Below are 15,857 nucleotides of genomic sequence, written 5' to 3'. Positions count from 1 at the left end.
TGGCTTGGGGGGTAACCAAGGGTGCGATAACCTCGGCCGCCTATATTGGTATTCAAAAAGTCGTCGACATCATCTTTGGCCAGCGCCGACGTTGATGGGGGCTCGGATAAAGGGCACAGGGGGGAAGGGAGAGAGGCGCGGACATAGGCTGAAGCAAGGGAGCTTGGCATTTACACACCACGCTATCCATTTTGTTCCACTTTGTTTTGTTCGTTCTGTTCTATTTCATTTTTGGGTAGTGTCACGGGCTATGGCCTGGGTGAAGGCCTTGGCGTCCCTCGAACCATCACGAAGCTATTTCTACACGACCACAATCACAGCCCGAAACGGGTCCCTTTTCCTTTCTTTCTTTAGGTTTAGAATACTCGTATGTAGTGGGATCGAATCCGTTGAATCAACCGCTTGAACCATTACACTGCGCGGGGACCTGCTAGTCTGTTCGTAACTTATACGTAGATAGCTATATATCGACAGTTCTGGTTCGCATGACTATAGAGCCTGGAATTCTCATCATCGCGCTTGGCGTGAGTACCACTCTCAGAGCACATCCGCTCTGATGTCCCCACGTCATCCCCTTCGTTGTGTATCCGTGCTTCCCAATATAATTTGTGAGGAGCTGGTTGTTAGCTTGCATTGCCGTGGCTGTCCTAAATATGCTGTCTATATGTCAATTTCGTCTGGAAAGATGCTTTAAACGATTAAAATAAAGTTCAGATGCGTGCGCGGTGGTGGCGTGGCCTGCTGATGGTCAGGCCTGCCGTGGCTGGCGCGGACAGTGCGCACCGTACCGCTGCGATGGAAGCATGGCGGCATGGATGGAAGAATAGAGATTACAGGTGGAGGAAAGCAATGCGGACGAAGGGTAGTGGAATATGCAACTCACTGAGAGATCCTCGACCCCACAACTGATATTTATGTGGCCAAGTGCAGTGCTGTAATGAAGCAGCAAAGCATGGATGCCAGCCCAACACGATTGGTCGGCTGGGCTGTCAGGCACGGAATTGGAATTCCCAGTTGCGAAGTACTGACCCATCACTTACACTTATGGACAGAGGCGAAGTTCTGGACGAAGTGCCTTAGCCTATATTAACTATTTTTAACTAACTTAGAGGAACGTTCAATTCATCCCAATTTCATCTTCAAACAGCTATGTATTCACCCATTATGGCTTTCTCGCATGCCAAACGTGCCTTTAGAAGTAATTAGTATCTCTTGCTTGCCATCAAAGAGAGGCTGTCTGCTACATATTGGGCACTGTATTACTCACATGGTGCATGAAAACCTTTTCGAATGAGTGCAGATCTCGAGTCGCACTCTGTTCTCAAACAGTACCAAATCTTCCAATCTCCAATCGCCGTAACGCATCAATGGCGCTCTTGACATGGACGAAATCGCTGGTTGCATCCCTAAATTGAACCACCGTCCGATATCCTGTTCGTCCTCGCTCTCAGGCCAAGGGTGAAATGGGATCTCTTGTTGTTGATGCTCCACCTCTACAAACCCAAGCTTCTCGAGAGTGGAGGCAAGGTCCTCCCTAGGCCACAGAGGCTTCCCGTGTGTGTCAAAAGCTTCATACAGCTGGTCCGTCCAGCGATAGATCTCTGCATCCTGTGGCAAGCTGCCATCTTTGCTGAATGGACGAAAATCGATCTCAATATGTTCGAAAACTCCCAAGCTGGGCTTCAGGTGGCTTTGTTACAGAATCAGCCTTTTATTTCGTAGATCTGACAAAATACGTGGTAACTGACTTGAAAACGGTTTGGTAGAGGGTCGTCCAGTTCGCAACGCAGCCTCCCAGAAGCTGCATATGGATCAAATCCATGGAATCCTTTTCAAGGTCCCAATTGGGGTCGGTGATATCCTGTCCTTGAAAACCGACGCCCGGGGGGATTCTATGCTTTTATTAGCATCCTCAAAGCTCTCGAAATCTGCTGTTAACATACAGTTGGGGCTGCATTCTTAAACATGTATCCAATCCAATGACCTTTGCAGATGGATAGAGTCTATATGTATCAGTCAGTCAAGAATGCCCATTCCAAGTGAATGCTATGATCAGTACTCGGCCATTTCGTTACACCAAATTCCTGTACCACAGCCGAGATCGAGAACTCTCAGCACTGCGTTGTTCTCTATAGGTCGTGCATGCAAGCCGCGGACAGAACCCATCGCCTGGCGGATTTGGACGAAGAAGCTGTGGAAACGATCCAGCCTATCTTGCTCCCCCTCGTCGATCGGAAATAGGTAATTCCCTTTTGTACTATAGGCTCGACCATTCTCTGTGGAGTACTCTATATAATCCCGAGCTCCCTGGGGAGGATCCCTAATCTCCAGGTTAGTACTGTTCGACAAGCACTGACGTGGTATGACAAGTCAAAACAAATTAGGGACCTTGTAAAGGCAGAGGACCATTACATACACCAGGTTGTTAACCATTTGTAGTACTCGAATAGCTCCAGTACTAATAGCACATGTTCGATGTACAATCCACAGTTTGTTGACTTGAACAAAGAACGTGGATGCTTCTAGGGGTGTAGAGCAAAGGTAAGAATATATAGATAGGATCACGTCTTCATCCTTTTCCTTTTACACTAGCTTACATGTAGTAGCTGTCATATGCAATATTTATGCAAATACTCCATGGGTCGCTCAGAGTCGCCCAGGCTCCAGTGAATGGGCACATATACCCCTATGAGCATCTATTCAATCTATTGTACACGACCCTGACACCTTGCTCGTGAAGGTAGATGTCACCTTACAGATCCCTCCCCAATATTCTTTTTTATTTAATAGGGCTAGTTGCTCTGAGTAGATGCTCCGAGAAGATGCTAATGGGACCGGATGTAGATCACGACGGGTGCGCCAAAATGGTGTGGTTGAACCGGGAATGGGGTTGAAGACCGCTACGGATAGACGCATGCCAATATGGCATACGATTACGTCTTGCGACCTGTTAGATTCGCTTTCTGAGCTAGGTTCTTGCTAGCTTCAACTCAAGCACAGTGATTTACGAATATTGATGCAATCCCAACCATCGCGTTACGCTTCCTCAGTTGGTGGCCCAGCGCCACTGTAAACCTGTACCCAAGAGTATTGGTGTTCTTCTATAGGGCAGCTGTATGGCGCCTCAAGAATGGAATTGACTGGTACTCTGCATAAAGTTGGACGCACAACCCGGCTGGTAACTTGGCAGGCATATCACATGGCATGATACGAGGATTTGGCTTGATAGTTGGAGAGCTTTAGCGAGGTTACGATAGCGCCACGTCCTCGCTTCAGGGCAGCCTGTTAGCCTGTTCGTAACAGTAGCAACGCCTGCTCATCTGGCTCGTATCAAGACACCGAAGAGAGCATGTATTAATAATAGACTGTATCTACGGCTAGTCACAATCTGCTCTTACGCCATAACCGAAACAGGGTAGCCGATATGTAAATAACAAGGCGGTTCTACGCAGATACGGTACAAACTTCCACTACCGCATACGGTACGGTTATACCCCTGGCACAACCTAGTCATGTACCCTAATGACAGAAGGTATCTACCTCAGTAGACTCACCCGTCTGGAATTGACTTTATTCTTACGCCACCTGAAGATCAACAATACGTCCAGAGTAACCAGCGCCAGGCCCCCGACCCCAGCTTCGACCCCAATGCCGACCTTAGCTGCTGTGGATATTGCTCATCTCGTGGCTGTAATACTAGTTTCAGGGATGATGTAGTTCATTGCTGGCGACACGGCGGTCTTTCTCGCCCGGTACGTACTTTCTGCTGGCTACCTCATCGGCCACAGGGAGCTCTCACAGTAGACGATGTAATCATTTCGAGTCAGTGTAGATACTAAGGATAGCTGTGGATCCTAGTAAATGCCATTCTTGCCATCTACCATCATGGTGTTCTCCGACTTTTGAAGTGGGCTGCACGCCGCGCACTGTTCACAGCAGACACGGCGAGAAAAAGTATGCTTCGAGATAAGCGTAGACAGAGCTGTTGCTCGTGATATCTACCGTATCACCATGTACTACGTCTTCAGCCGAACTGCATACCGCTGAGGCTCGTTCGTAGGTCCTCCAGCATTCCCACCATCTTCTTTGCCAAGGTGTCCCGCTGCCATTTGCGCCTGTAGTCCTTGTAGTAGTCTGGCACGCGCCCCACCGAATTTTGCCCAGATCCTCTGGGACGGCCTGCCTGCGACAGCGTAACGCCGTTTCCCCCCATTCTAGCAGGGCATTGTCGTGGTTGTGTCGTCCTAATCGGCGCCAAGGGCCTTCTAGCCGCCACCCGGCTGTTCCAACGTACAGCTCTCTGCAGCGACGCATCTATCGCGCCGTGGTTGGGGTATCTTGTGGGTGCTGGCCGGGCACCTGCATTCGTCGCGGCGGTTGGTGCAGTGTTCGTCGTGGAGCTGGGCTCGGTACGGGCGGGCTGCCGCTCCCCCGTCGGTTGGGAACCTGGAGTGCCTGCTGTATGATGAGCGTCAACGGCCAGTCGACTATGTAGCCAATAGACGAGAATCATGCTTACCACGCGGCCTTCGCGGCGAAGGCAGCTGCCTCGGACCCTTCTGTCTCGTCGGACTGTTGGGAATGACAGTCCCGCCATCTTCGTCGGGGATGACGTCGTAGACGGACAGAGGCTCCGCCGCGGCAGCGGGAACGGCTGCAACATACCCGATATCGGTTTCGTACTCGGCATCTGCGTCGCTGCCTATGCCAGTAATGGTATTCGCGTCGTCGTTGGCGTCGGCCTGGGCCTCGAAATGGATGGCTTCGACTTGGCCGCTCGATCGCGTCGCTCGGCCGTGGTTCGGTCTCGCATGGCACGCGGCTGATCGTCGAAACTGCGGTTGTTAGTAACAGAGCTGGATACACTCGACGGAACGGTAACGGGACATGGGGACGGACAATCCTGTTGAGGTCCGGCACACGCTGCCCGCGTGGGACGTGCATCGCCGTCTCCATCCGCTCGTGCGTCGGGTTCCAGTACGCAAGCGCGCTGAAGACATCGCAGTACCGCCCGAGGTCTTTTGTCTTGTTCTGCAGCGACAAGCCGCTCTTGCGAACCTTGTCCTTCTGCCTCTTGGTGTGGGCCATGACGGAGGCCTAGCTAGCCAAAACGGTTCGGCAACGTGCTGGACCCTCTTGGAGCATCTTTCTGCGTGGCCATGGTGCTATAATAGCGTCTCGCGGAACGGTAGATATAGCGAGCTGCCGGCTTGCGGGTGTGAAATGTTGATGACATGATGAGCTCGAGCTGGGCAAACCTTACCAGGTGTGCTGCTGATCCGGTTCCAGGACCCATGTTGGCGAAAAGGCTTCCAACAGATTTCAGGCCTACATAGCTTCTCTTCGGTGTCTTGAAGAGAAGTTGTCGCGTAGCAAGAAGATTGGGTGTTGGCCCTAATGGCGCGGGGTTGCGAATCAGCTCCGCGCTAGTCGCGCTAGTGCGCCATTGCTACTGCACCCAACGGTAGGGCCAACAGGTTTGCGAGCAACTATGGAAGCCAGGATCGCAAACAGCCCATGAGAATCTTCGAGCTCTGGACAAATGCAACAAAAAGAGGATACGCTGAGGGATGATTTAGGCGAGGTGACGCCGGAATGGTACAAGCGGAGCGGTGGGAACATCCAGCTCTGGCTTGCGTACCCGAACAGGTATGAGCTGCAGTACAAGCTGTCCGTCCGGCGTCGATTCCCGTCTCTAGTGAGACTCTTCGAGCTTAAGCAGCAAAAGGCACCACAGCATGTTACTGGATGGTTCTGGCCCATTCGAAATCAGTGCATCGAGAAGCATACAATGGGACACTATGGTTGTGCGGAGCAGAATGGTTGTTTCAACCTCCCAGTCTCATTCTGTTTTCTGTATACCATCTACTCGCTGGGATGGAGGTACCCGTAAGTGACGCGTGTGAGCAGCGAGTGCGCCATGACCAACAACAGGACGCGACAGGATCGATGCTTGGTTGTATCCCCATTCGCTCCGGCTTTGCTGCTGTTCGCTGGCTTTGCTTATTTAGACCGACGGCGGCATCAGAAGCTCTACGGCCTGATGCCTACATCAATCATACCGCAGCGTAACCAGTGCACACTCCTGTACGTCAGAAAGGGTACTGTACATACAGCATAAACCCGAATGTAGAACTTGGTAAGATACCGTCGCACCGGCTACGAAGAAGCGCTTCCTGCTCGAAAGTCTAGTATCGCAAGATGAACTGCATGTAAGTCAACCCGTCAGTACTGCATCGTCTCTTTTTGATGACTGTACCTTGAGGTACCAAGCCAATGGGACCGGAAGTAGCTTCAGGTAGCGTGGCCAGAAATAGATGCAGATAACTGAGTTGCTGTCGCCTTATCATACTGGTCGGTACGAACCAGAACAGCTGCATTGGAGATTTGGGGTACTATGAACACATGCTACTATTGGAGTACCTGAGAGAACCACCAGATGCGTTTGGGTTGCCTGTCGTGGACGAAACCCAACTAGCCCATATCACCATATCACAGAGCCACAGAAGCACAGAAGCACAGAAGCAGCGTACTAGGGACTACATGCATACAATTGGAAGCGGTGGATAGTTGCAGTAGACCGCAGCTAAGAAGCAGGTCCTCATTGAGAACTGCGCTGGCCATTTCTGGACGACTGGGCCTCGAGATACCAAGCCCGGAATAGGAGAGTAGCTTTCGGTAGCAGGGTCAGGAAAGGATGCAAAAGGAATGTGCTTTGCCTAAAGATACAGAAAAGTACGAACCACAACAGCAGCACAAGAGATTCGGAGTACCGTGATCCCCTGCGACTCCGGGACTACTGTACAGTATGTAAGACCAACAGCAGATGCATTTCGGCTGCCCGTCGGACGCTGGGAATATGTCGTGGCAACCGAACTAGCCCACGCAAGGGAAAAGACCTTTGCCAATCTACGCGACCGTCGGCTTCTGGCCAGGGTCTGGGGCCAAGTGGATGCGGATGTCCATCCTCACACTCTGTGCAAGTTGGCGGGGTCTTCTAGCTGCTACAGTGGACGCTGACGGCAGGAGACCTTGCTATTCCTGGCCCGCCAGGGTGGAGATGATACCGCCGCTGAGAATACGGCTGCTGAGAGGGTACGAAGTAGTGATCTTCAAGCGGCTTGCGTCTTTGCTCGTAGTGCGCCCATGCCCAACTCTTGCTGGCTCCACGATGGTGAACCGATCACCCAGTTGCACAGACAGCCCTCGTGCCCCACTATTCTGCCAGAGTACTCAGATTCCGCTCGACCGCTCCCGACTTCGAGCGTGACGGTCCGCAGGTGACAGTCAATCCACCGCGACTCCGTACCATGCTAGGACACAGCGGGCATGAGGGATGTCGACATGCCATCCAGACGCATCTGGTGAACTCCCTGTCTATTGGGCGACGCGTGGCGTCGAGGAAATCAAAAGTTGGTCTTGCACTGGCACGATGCCCAAAACCGCTACGACCACCTGGCGGGCACAGGCCGAACAGTCATTGGCTCACCGGGTGGGGCGGGGAGCCAGCTGACCTAGAGTTAGCTCCATGCTTAGCCCGCTTGGCCATTTCCTGGTATAAAGGCCACCCTGTCTCCCTTACTTTCCTCGCTTCCCTGTCTCACTGACCCAAACTGTCGGGACACATTCCTTCCTTTGGAATGCCGGGCAACCGCCAATCACATCACCAGCACGCTAGCAGGAATGGTGCATCACCGAGACGAGATGCCGCAGCTGGGCCAATCAACTTCACCCGACGGAACTGAGGATTGAGGCACGTTCCATGGCGCTGACGAGTTCCATCGAAAGGACTACATCATCGACGACCCGTTCAGTGTGACGAACGGTGACCCTCCCTTGACGAGCAGTTCGCGAAAGCAATCCCCGTCCATTCGCCTCTGCTAGCGTTGGCAAACGGCGTTCCATGCCTCGCGGATGAAAGGATGGAGCGTGCAGGCCTGCAAACCCGGGTTGGGGGAGTGGTGGCAGACATGCCCAGCATGGGTGCAGCGATGCAACTGATTCTCGGTCCGGGCAAAGGCATGCTCACGGGCTTGGATTATCCCTCGTCCTGCCGATATGGTGTGATTCTCGATGGTGTGTCAACGCTTATGCCACCCTTATGCCGCGCTAGCAGATATTGCGCTCATTTTGGGAAGGGCTGGGGAAGTTGGTTTGCGAAAATCTAGGATAGGACGTACAGAAATCGGTGGTATTGCGACTGATGTGTTGCTCCCAGGGCTGGCTCGTATACGTCATGCGCAGGGCGCTTTGCCAGGGCGGCGGGCGTGTTCTGGGAATGTGCTGACGCCAGGCGCGGTGCGTCGGGACTTGTCGAGGCGTAGGCGCATTGCAGAAGTTCGCAATTGATCTTTCTTTCTTTCTTTTTTCTCTTCTACCTGCCTCTTCGCCCATAATTCGGCATCCTTGAGCACATCGAAACGCGTGGTCTTCTTGGTCTGCATTCGCTTATATCGGTGTTCCAAGTAATGGTTAGTAGGCCTTGCCTAGACGGTGGGCCCCCCTTGCATGCGTCACTAGGGCATACCACAGTCGCATACCTGAGCCTGGAGCGGGGAAGCTTTCCGCGGGGAATGCGCATGGGCGTCCCCACATTGGAGGCTCCCACATAGGGTGCCGATCAGGTAAATTCCATGCCATGCGGCAGGGAGGTCAGCAGCTGGCAATAGTGGCCTGCCCATGCGGCGCTTATCTTGCCTTGCTCAGGCATAGACGCGAGAGAAAGCCCGCTGGTTGGGTGGGCTTCATCTGGTGCGCCGCGAGATTCGGTGTTTCTCTGCAGAGAACCCACCGATTGATCGATAGACAAGGATGGGGCTCTGCTCTTGGCAAGTTGGTCAGGTGGAGCGTCACTTGGCGTCTCGCTATAACTCGTTCCTGGACCCGAATGTTCGGGCCGTCGCCCTCCCACTGGCCGTCAGCAAACATTCGTCACGCTGTTGGCTGCACCACTACCAAGGAATCCAGTCGCTAAGTTGAAGAAACACCTCTTTGCAACATGGGTTCGCTCGGCTTGAGGACAGTCGCAGAGGTGGTATGTGGTCTGGCAGTTGCCCTGCGGCTTGCGTCTCCGTACAGCTCGCGCTAGGGTGTTCGCAGGAGGACCGAGGATGCGCAACATAGTAAGTGTACAAGTCGGCGCCCTTGGATGCACCGACTGTTACAATACTTATAGGCCTAAAAGCCCACATAGATGTTCCACGGAATGCTATGTACGATTATCACCCTACGCAATCCTGAGCATATTAATGCTTCTCACCGCGATCGTATCATATTCCCCTAGCGATTTTCACTCGAGCGAGCGACATGTATTCCTCTCCGTATGAAACATCAAACCAGCCTGGGCTACTGCCGCTTTGGGGAGCCGCGGCGCATACGACTACGCCGGATCCCACCTTCACTCCCACTCAGTATCCACCATATGCGGGTTTCCACCTAGACCAAGGCATACTCGGATCGAGTCCACCGGCGTGAGTTCCTGCCTTATGCAAAGCCGATCAGGTACATTAACGATAGTGCAGAACGGCGGACCAGATGAGGAAGCTACTATATAAAGTCGACATGTTGGACCGAAAGGTGGATGAGGTCCTGTCAGAGCTCAAGAGCCATACTGGAGAGTAAGCGGGCCCGAAACTTCCAGCTATGCAAGAACCAGCGACTGACATCCACCAGGTTAGAACGCTGGTAAGTTCTCAGGACTCCTGGGAGCAGTGGCAAACGGGTCTGACGCTTAGCTTCGACAGGAAGCAAACATACCAGGAACTGTACGTCACGATTGCGTAGGGGTACGAAGACGGAAGTCTAACCGACATCTAGGTTCCAGCAGCATACACGGAGGTTGATGGGCTGTCTGTCGCAATTGAAGAAGACGATCGTAGAGGCGATGGGACCGAGTGATGCAAACGACGACGTAGGCGGCATGTAACAAAATGCACAACGGCTCGACCATGCGGCCTTTGGCTTGCCAGGGACGGAGTTGTTTACAAGAGGCTTAGCTTATGCGCGTTGAAAATGACGGGCCTAGCCTGGGTTGCTGACCGACTTCGTGCTCCACCTTGACTGCATCGTGTGAAAAAGGTGATTGGCATCCCTGCTTGTCGGGATCCTGAGTAGTAGTGCCGGCAAGGTACTGGCCGTATCAGGTAGTAAGCGTTGGTTGGGTAGGATATGGAATAACAGCAACCTTGCGGCATTGCGGTGGCATGCTTTGGATGACAGGGGTTGCATTCTTTCCGAATGTAAGGCATAAATAACCAACACCAGAGACGGCAAGGTAAGCTGGTATGCTGATGTTGGACGAAATTGCGCCCATGTGGTCGAGACCCAATCAGCGGCCGTTACGGTTATGCCTGCATCCAGGGCGGTTATTGAGTAAAACTTGAATTTGGGCCCGTGCAGTTAAGTGACCCCAACAATTTCTCATCTTTTAAGCCTACCCTCGCCCCTTTTGGCTCCCCTAGTCGTGCCCATACGTTCAATTCTGACCCAATCCAGCATTTGATATTCATAATGCCCAGTTCCATCAAACCTCAGCGACCACTTTAACGGCGATAATCAAATTATTCTTCCAGATAAAATGAACAGTGCCGTGAAGCGTAATGCATCTTCCGACAATATTGATGCCGTTAATTGTATGTTCAATTTCTAGCCGTGTTTTACTTTCTTGGTCATGTGTCATGCGCCATACTAATCGGAGCGTACAGATAGTTAGTTCATGTTCCCCTCTTCAAATATCGGTTCCCAGATCGTCTAAACGATCAGGATCCATGGGACAGCGTACCGTCAGAGCTCCAGCGGAGAAGAACGAATGCGAAGTATCCAAGGTGCTCGTCGCTGATATGGGCGATTCCGGTTCGTCACCACGGTATCTTCTATATTTTAATCTTCTCTAGAGTTTTTCGCGGTTTCTAACTCATCCTGCCAAGTATTGCTTCAAGCCAGTGATAGCATACGTACGGGAATGGATTCCAATGCGTTCGAACCCCCTACTGACACCATGCCAATTACGACGACTTTAACAATAACGAAGGAGTCGAGACGAGGACTTCATTCGGTTAGATCCCTGCGCGCCACAGCCGAGTTCGTAACAATTGGACCGAACCCTCAATATCATTAACACATCATTTCCTAGGCCGGCCGCAGACGAGAGGTAGCAAGTCATGGCGCCTAACGCTCCCACAGAGGCTTGGCATTTTCATGTTTCGGCAGGACGCGGTGCTACCGAGATAGTATGTATGCTTTCCAGGCATTGGGATACGCCAAAGCTAACGGCTATCCTGCTAGATTGATCCAGACAATGATCCTAGAGGAGAGCACGGTGATGTACCTGATTTAGGCCCACTCCATCCCTCCCACCACTTCAACCTCCGCGGCGCTGGGTTAGATCATGATGAAGATGAAATTGAAGGGTATATGCAGTGTGTATCAGGTGTTAGCTTCAGACGCCGCTCAATCTACCGGTCTCCAGACAGGCGAGGCCCCCGCGCTCCAGAACCTGCTAGGCCACTGTTCCCACAGAGACCGGCATCCTCTCCGCCCAAACCAGAGCAAGGATCCGTAGTCGGCTACCGAGCTCACACAGGCCACATACAGCTGGCGTAAGGCGTTCAGTCCAAGCCCTCTTCGCTGGCGGGCGATGCGCTGGATGACTTGGAGAGCTCCGTTAGCTAGGGTCAGTCGCTTTTCTACGTGAGTCCGAAACGACAGTCCAGAATCGAACCAGATTCCGAGCCAGTGGACCACGGGTTTGGGCATCACCTCAGTGCCCTGGACTGTTATAGTGTCCAGCAGAGGTTGCCTGCCACGGTGGAAGTGGATCAGCTCTGTTTTTTCCACTTCGAAGGTCGCGCCCGCCTTGTCAGCCTGGTCGAACAGTTGTCTCAGGGCGTCTTGGAGCACCCGGCAGTTCTTCTGTACCGACGTCGAGCTTGCTGCGAGGGCAAAGTCGTCCATGTACGACAGCTGCAGCGTGCCATTCTGTGCGGTGACAAAGCGGACATACAACAAGAAGAGGATCGGGGAAACAGGGGAGCCCTGTGGCAGCCCCGAAACTGAGTAGGATTCGGAAAGCTGGCCGTTGAACAGCAGTTTGATTTTGCGCCCGCAGAGAAAGTGAGTGACCCAGCGGATCAGCTCGTCGGGAAGATGGAGCTTCCGGAGGACCTGGACCAAATTTTCCGGGTGGACGAAGTCGAATGCGCCCAGTATGTCAAGGAAGATCACGGTGGTGATCTTCTTTTCCTGGCGGTGCCGCTCAATATAGTGTTGTAAGAGTAGGGCAGCATCCATGGCCGAACGCTGTTTCCTGCCACCGATCTGCGAGCTCTCTAGAAGGTCCGGCTCGACGTTTGCCAAGTACGCCCAGCCGGTTGGCAAAAAGCTTTTCGAGGAGTTTGCTTAGACAAGGAAGGAGCGAGATGGGCCGGTAGGCCTTTGGTCTGGAATAGTCGGGTTTGTTGCGTTTCGGTAAGACGAGCTTGGTGAGATGCCTAGAACCGGCTACGAAGAAGTACTTCCTGCTCTCGAGATAGGCTGCTTCGTAAGTTGAGCTGCGTCTAAGTCACGTCCGTACTACATCAGTCTCTGATTGACAACTGTATCTTGAGGTACGAGGCCACCAGAGCAGGAAGTCGCTTTAGGTAGCATGATCAGAAACAAATGCAAATGCCTGATGTACGATACTGGTAGGTACGAACCAGAAGAGCTGCATTGAGGCTTTCGGGTACAAGGAGCGCATGCTACTATTTGAGTACCTGGGAGAACAACCAGATGCGTTTCGGCTACCTCTCGTGAACGGACCGAACTAGCCCAAAGCAACGAGCCACAGAAGCACTTCGGCAGCTATGAGGGGCCCATACACATTGGAAGCGGTGAAATTGAGTCGTCGGCGAAGTCCAGCCATGGGGTCAGAACTCCTGCCAGTCATGCCAGCATAACCTACCTCCAGTCCTCCAACTCTGCAGACCGTCGGACTTCTTGCTCGGGGAAGTGGTGCATCGATGCTGCCTTCTGTCTCCGCCGTTCCTTTTGGACCGGAAGAGGAGACTAGGCCCTCTGCTCGAAACCTCTTTACACTCCTGTAAGCGTCCACTAGCTTTCCTGGGGCCCTTCGGCTGCATACAGAACTCTCTTACGACCATTTGCGCTTCACTGCCAAGCCAGCGAAGACAGATGGGGCTGATGGCTATTGAGTAACGCCATTGCCCCTTTCTACCTATATATCTGGGCTGGATACTTTGCATTCTTAACTGACTGTGGCGTCTGCTCATTTGCGAGTCATCAGGTTCCACGGAGTCCAACCATCAAGTTCCTTGAGCAAATTCACAGCGCATTGGTCCTGTGTATCATGAGGCGCTTCTGGTACGTCGTTCAGTTTGGCGCAGCTCAACACATTCGAATACTCGGGTAACGACCTAGCCTGCCCCTTTGATCTTCACAGTATCGAGAGAAGTCACTGCGGGATACTCCGATGGCGTACTTAGAAGGGAACTGGAACCCCCTTTGCACCTCGACGTACTTCCACGAGTACCTATCCAGAAGAAAAAGGGAGGGAGCGAAACAGACGTGGCCTCTGTACCTCGATCAGGCGTTCCTTGATGGTAAGCCATGTTAGCTAATGGGCGCGCACTATAGCTAGAACTAATTCGGACATAAGCAATCCTCCTTGTACCGCAGATGGGCAAGCGGAAGTACATCTCGAATGGTGCCTTGTATGGGCGTAACATGCTCATCAGCGAGTACTTGTGGGCATGGCACTGGACCCTCTACCCACCAGGTCCTGGGGAGAATATTCCCGTGGGCAAGGATCGTGAGAAGCAGCCTGGCTATCCGGCTCACCCAAACTACCGAACAAGGAAGCAAATCTCCAGTCATATCCAAGTGTTAAAAGACTCCTTCAATACACTGCCCCTCCGTCAGTATCCGTAGAAGTAACTCAGTCTCACATTTCCTTCATATCGCTAACGGTTCGTAGTACATTTTGTCTTCCCGGTGAAGCACGACGAAGAAGACGAGAACGAGTCACTGGATGGGCAAGCAAATCCCAACCAGTTTCAGAACAATCCTGTCCTTGTCGCACTAGCGGAGGGACGTCTGCCAGTGGAAAACCCGAATTATGCTTACTTTGCCCATCTTGTTACAGCGGATGATGAGGTGTTTCTACGGCCAATAACATGCCATGTCTATACATCTCACTGCGGACTTACCCTGAGCGAGGATGGCCGGAAAGCCTTTACTGCCGATGGGACGTGTTTGCATGCCGACGCGTATACCCCTGATGGCATCCAGCTCGAGGCGCAAGGCGATTTCCCCCATTTACGAAAGAACAGCGCCCATGGTGTCCGACGTGATGGGCACAGCGGTGACCAAGATGAGCCTCGGACCTACTTGCTTCATGAATATACCGAGTCTCTCGTCCAAACCGAGTCCAATTCTGTCCTTGGAATCTTGTCCAAATGGGGCCGCCGATTCCCCACGCTACGTGCGAAGCTTACCTCGGCACTCGACGACACGCATCCTTCGTACACGAATCCGGCCCGGTTTGTTATGGGACCCTGTGATATCATCCATATGGAAGTTGCTCTAAATCTGCATAGGACAGGTCAGTTCCCTGTAGGGACCCATTTAGATGGGTGTGTCGAGTTCACCATCAGCCGCCCGGAGCTTGTTCATCACAAGTGGCGTTGCTCGACCTGTGTTGTCAAGCCTCGGGAGTTGTACCTCGGCACATCAGAGCCTCTCCTATGGGACTACACAGCTATGTGTCGTCCTTCGCGCCGCGGCAACACGATTGAAGTCGACTTTCCGGCTGCGAGCTGGGCCAACACCTTCTATCGGCTTGCCAAGTATGCCACGGCAGAACGCGAGGGAAAGGAGGAGGAAAGGACGGAAACAGCCCATGAGTCAGCGACTGAAAGCGAATGCGGCTACCAAGGCGCCAGACTCCCTACGCCGTCCGATTTGCTACAGCAGATTGCTATGTACCAAGAAATCTGGTCAGCACCGAATGAGGGCGCAAGAAAGCCTATCTGGGAACGCCGATGCATACTGCTCTGGACGTTTTCTCCTGCCTGTGAAAAAACAGAAGAGGGCCGAGGCAAGCAGCCCAAGAAACCGTCCAGAGAGTCGGCTGGCACAACCTGGAGGTTCTTGTCGAAACTAGGTCCTATGTCACAGTATCATCAGCAACAGGTCTATCTCCCAGGGCGTCCAAAAACCTCCGAGAGGAGTAGAATCATTCCGAACCTGGCCAGTCAGCAGCACCCCGCAGCTGTGGTATGTGAGAACTCTGGCGGTTTCTACGACGTGGCGAGTCTCGCCCCTGCATATCAACTTCAGGAGCAGAATACACACCTGATCCATTGGAACAGGCTTGGCGCAGTCTCATGTGACCTGGTTATGCCATTACCTACAGCATACCTCCATTCTAGCTACGCATCGGACGGGCCTACGGGCAGTACGGCAGCAGAGACTATCGAAGCATTGCCCTGTGGTTTCAGTATGCCAGTCAATACCGCTAGGCCAGCAACGGCAGCAGCACCTACAGTTGACTCTCTCCCTGAGCATGACAGCGCTACAGCGGGTAACACCACTGTTTTGTGGCCAAGAAACTAGCCTCTGTCGACAGGGCCGGTGCGCCGGATGCCGATGATAGGCCGAGGATGATTAGAATCGTGTAAATATTTGAGAGAGCTGTAGTGCTCCTGTGTCCTTAGGTACAAATGGCCGAACTTCATCGCCATCTCCGTGTGCTGTACGTTTTCGTTCTCAAAGTGATATAGTAGGTTTTCGAACTTTGTCTGACGCCGAAAATGCCTTTTGGAAAATCAGTCAATATTGCAAATCTATGAAAGGCAACT

General features: G+C 52.7%; 3 protein-coding genes across 3 annotated transcripts; all 3 read left to right on the top strand.

The window, feature by feature from the left end:
* Positions 1-8,998: 8,998 nt before the first annotated feature.
* PG985_005639 (uncharacterized protein) lies at positions 8,999-9,925 on the top strand (the record flags this gene model as incomplete). The annotated part of the gene is made up of 6 exons (XM_066825408.1): positions 8,999-9,034; positions 9,340-9,470; positions 9,522-9,617; positions 9,673-9,684; positions 9,744-9,764; positions 9,817-9,925. 6 exons carry the CDS (start codon positions 8,999-9,001, stop codon positions 9,923-9,925), a joined length of 405 nt encoding a protein of 134 aa, XP_066688568.1.
* A 2,219-nt stretch (positions 9,926-12,144) lies between these two features.
* Positions 12,145-12,400, top strand: PG985_005638 (uncharacterized protein; the record flags this gene model as incomplete). Its single annotated transcript, XM_066825407.1, has 2 exons — positions 12,145-12,266; positions 12,331-12,400. 2 exons carry the CDS (start codon positions 12,145-12,147, stop codon positions 12,398-12,400), a joined length of 192 nt encoding a protein of 63 aa, XP_066688567.1.
* A 1,038-nt stretch (positions 12,401-13,438) lies between these two features.
* PG985_005637 (conidiophore development regulator abaA) lies at positions 13,439-15,612 on the top strand (the record flags this gene model as incomplete). The annotated part of the gene is made up of 3 exons (XM_066825406.1): positions 13,439-13,598; positions 13,655-13,912; positions 13,973-15,612. Coding segments are annotated over 3 exons (2,058 nt in total), but the record flags the coding sequence as incomplete, so codon positions are not given.
* Positions 15,613-15,857: the final 245 nt, after the last annotated feature.

The sequence above is a fragment of the Apiospora marii genome (genome assembly GCF_038362585.1).
Source record: "Apiospora marii strain CBS 49790 chromosome Unknown utg000003l_segment0_segment0, whole genome shotgun sequence".
Taxonomy (NCBI): Eukaryota; Fungi; Ascomycota; class Sordariomycetes; order Amphisphaeriales; family Apiosporaceae; genus Apiospora; species Apiospora marii.
This window is presented reverse-complemented; position numbering and strand designations above follow the sequence as displayed.